At 71.0% G+C, this 673-nt stretch overlaps 1 protein-coding gene across 1 annotated transcript in view; it reads right to left on the bottom strand.

Annotated features, from left to right (window-relative positions):
* Positions 1 to 673, bottom strand: part of PRF1 (perforin 1 (pore forming protein)) — a 6,289-nt gene that overhangs the window by 2,010 nt on the left and 3,606 nt on the right. Inside the window, exon 3 of the mRNA XM_014961516.1 lies at positions 8 to 669. Within this exon, the coding sequence (XP_014817002.1) occupies positions 8 to 669 (662 nt within the window). The remainder of the gene's footprint in view (positions 1 to 7; positions 670 to 673) is intronic.

Genomic DNA, 673 nt, shown 5'->3' on the forward strand with positions numbered 1-673 from the left:
CCCCCGCCCGCCCCCCACCAACACCCTCAAACGGGCCACCCCACGGTGCCGCGAGCAACAGTTGGGGGTCACCACCCCGCCGTGGGCCGGACAACCGCAACGACAAGGCCCGACGACATGGCCGCCGGGGCAGGCCCGGCTACAGTTGAGCCTCAAGGCCCGTTGGGAGACGTAATGGCCGACGGCGGCCTTCAAGGCCCCTCGGTGTGGGTCGCCGTGGGGCAGGACGGTGTGGAGAGGCCGCACTTGAGCCGCCACCAAGCCGGGGAGGGCGGGGAGGCTCTGCAGCCATCTTGTGTAGGCCTCGGGCCTACCGTAGAGTAGGTCGCCATGTTGTTGGCCTCCTTCTACTTCCACCAGCCGCTCGCTGAAGGCCTCGTTGAAGCTGACGTTGCCTTGGTTGCCCCTCCGGGCTTTTTGGCAAGTGTTGGCCGCGGCGGTGGCCCTCCAGGCCCCGCCGCCGGCCGTCACCTCCACCCCCAAACAATCGGCCACCTCTTGGGCGCTGACGCCGGCCATGGCGGCCCGGCAGGAGCGGATGGCGGTGACGGCCTGGAGCCTGCCCCCCAACTGGGCCCCCCGGATGTAATGGGTGCCGTAGGCCGCCAGCAGCTCCTCGTAGTCGGCCGCCGTGGCCGGGGTGAACTTGGGGGGCAGGGCCCGCACCGCCCGC

The sequence above is a fragment of the Calidris pugnax genome, unplaced genomic scaffold (assembly GCF_001431845.1).
Source record: "Calidris pugnax isolate Ruff unplaced genomic scaffold, ASM143184v1 scaffold764, whole genome shotgun sequence".
NCBI lineage: Eukaryota > Metazoa > Chordata > Aves > Charadriiformes > Scolopacidae > Calidris > Calidris pugnax.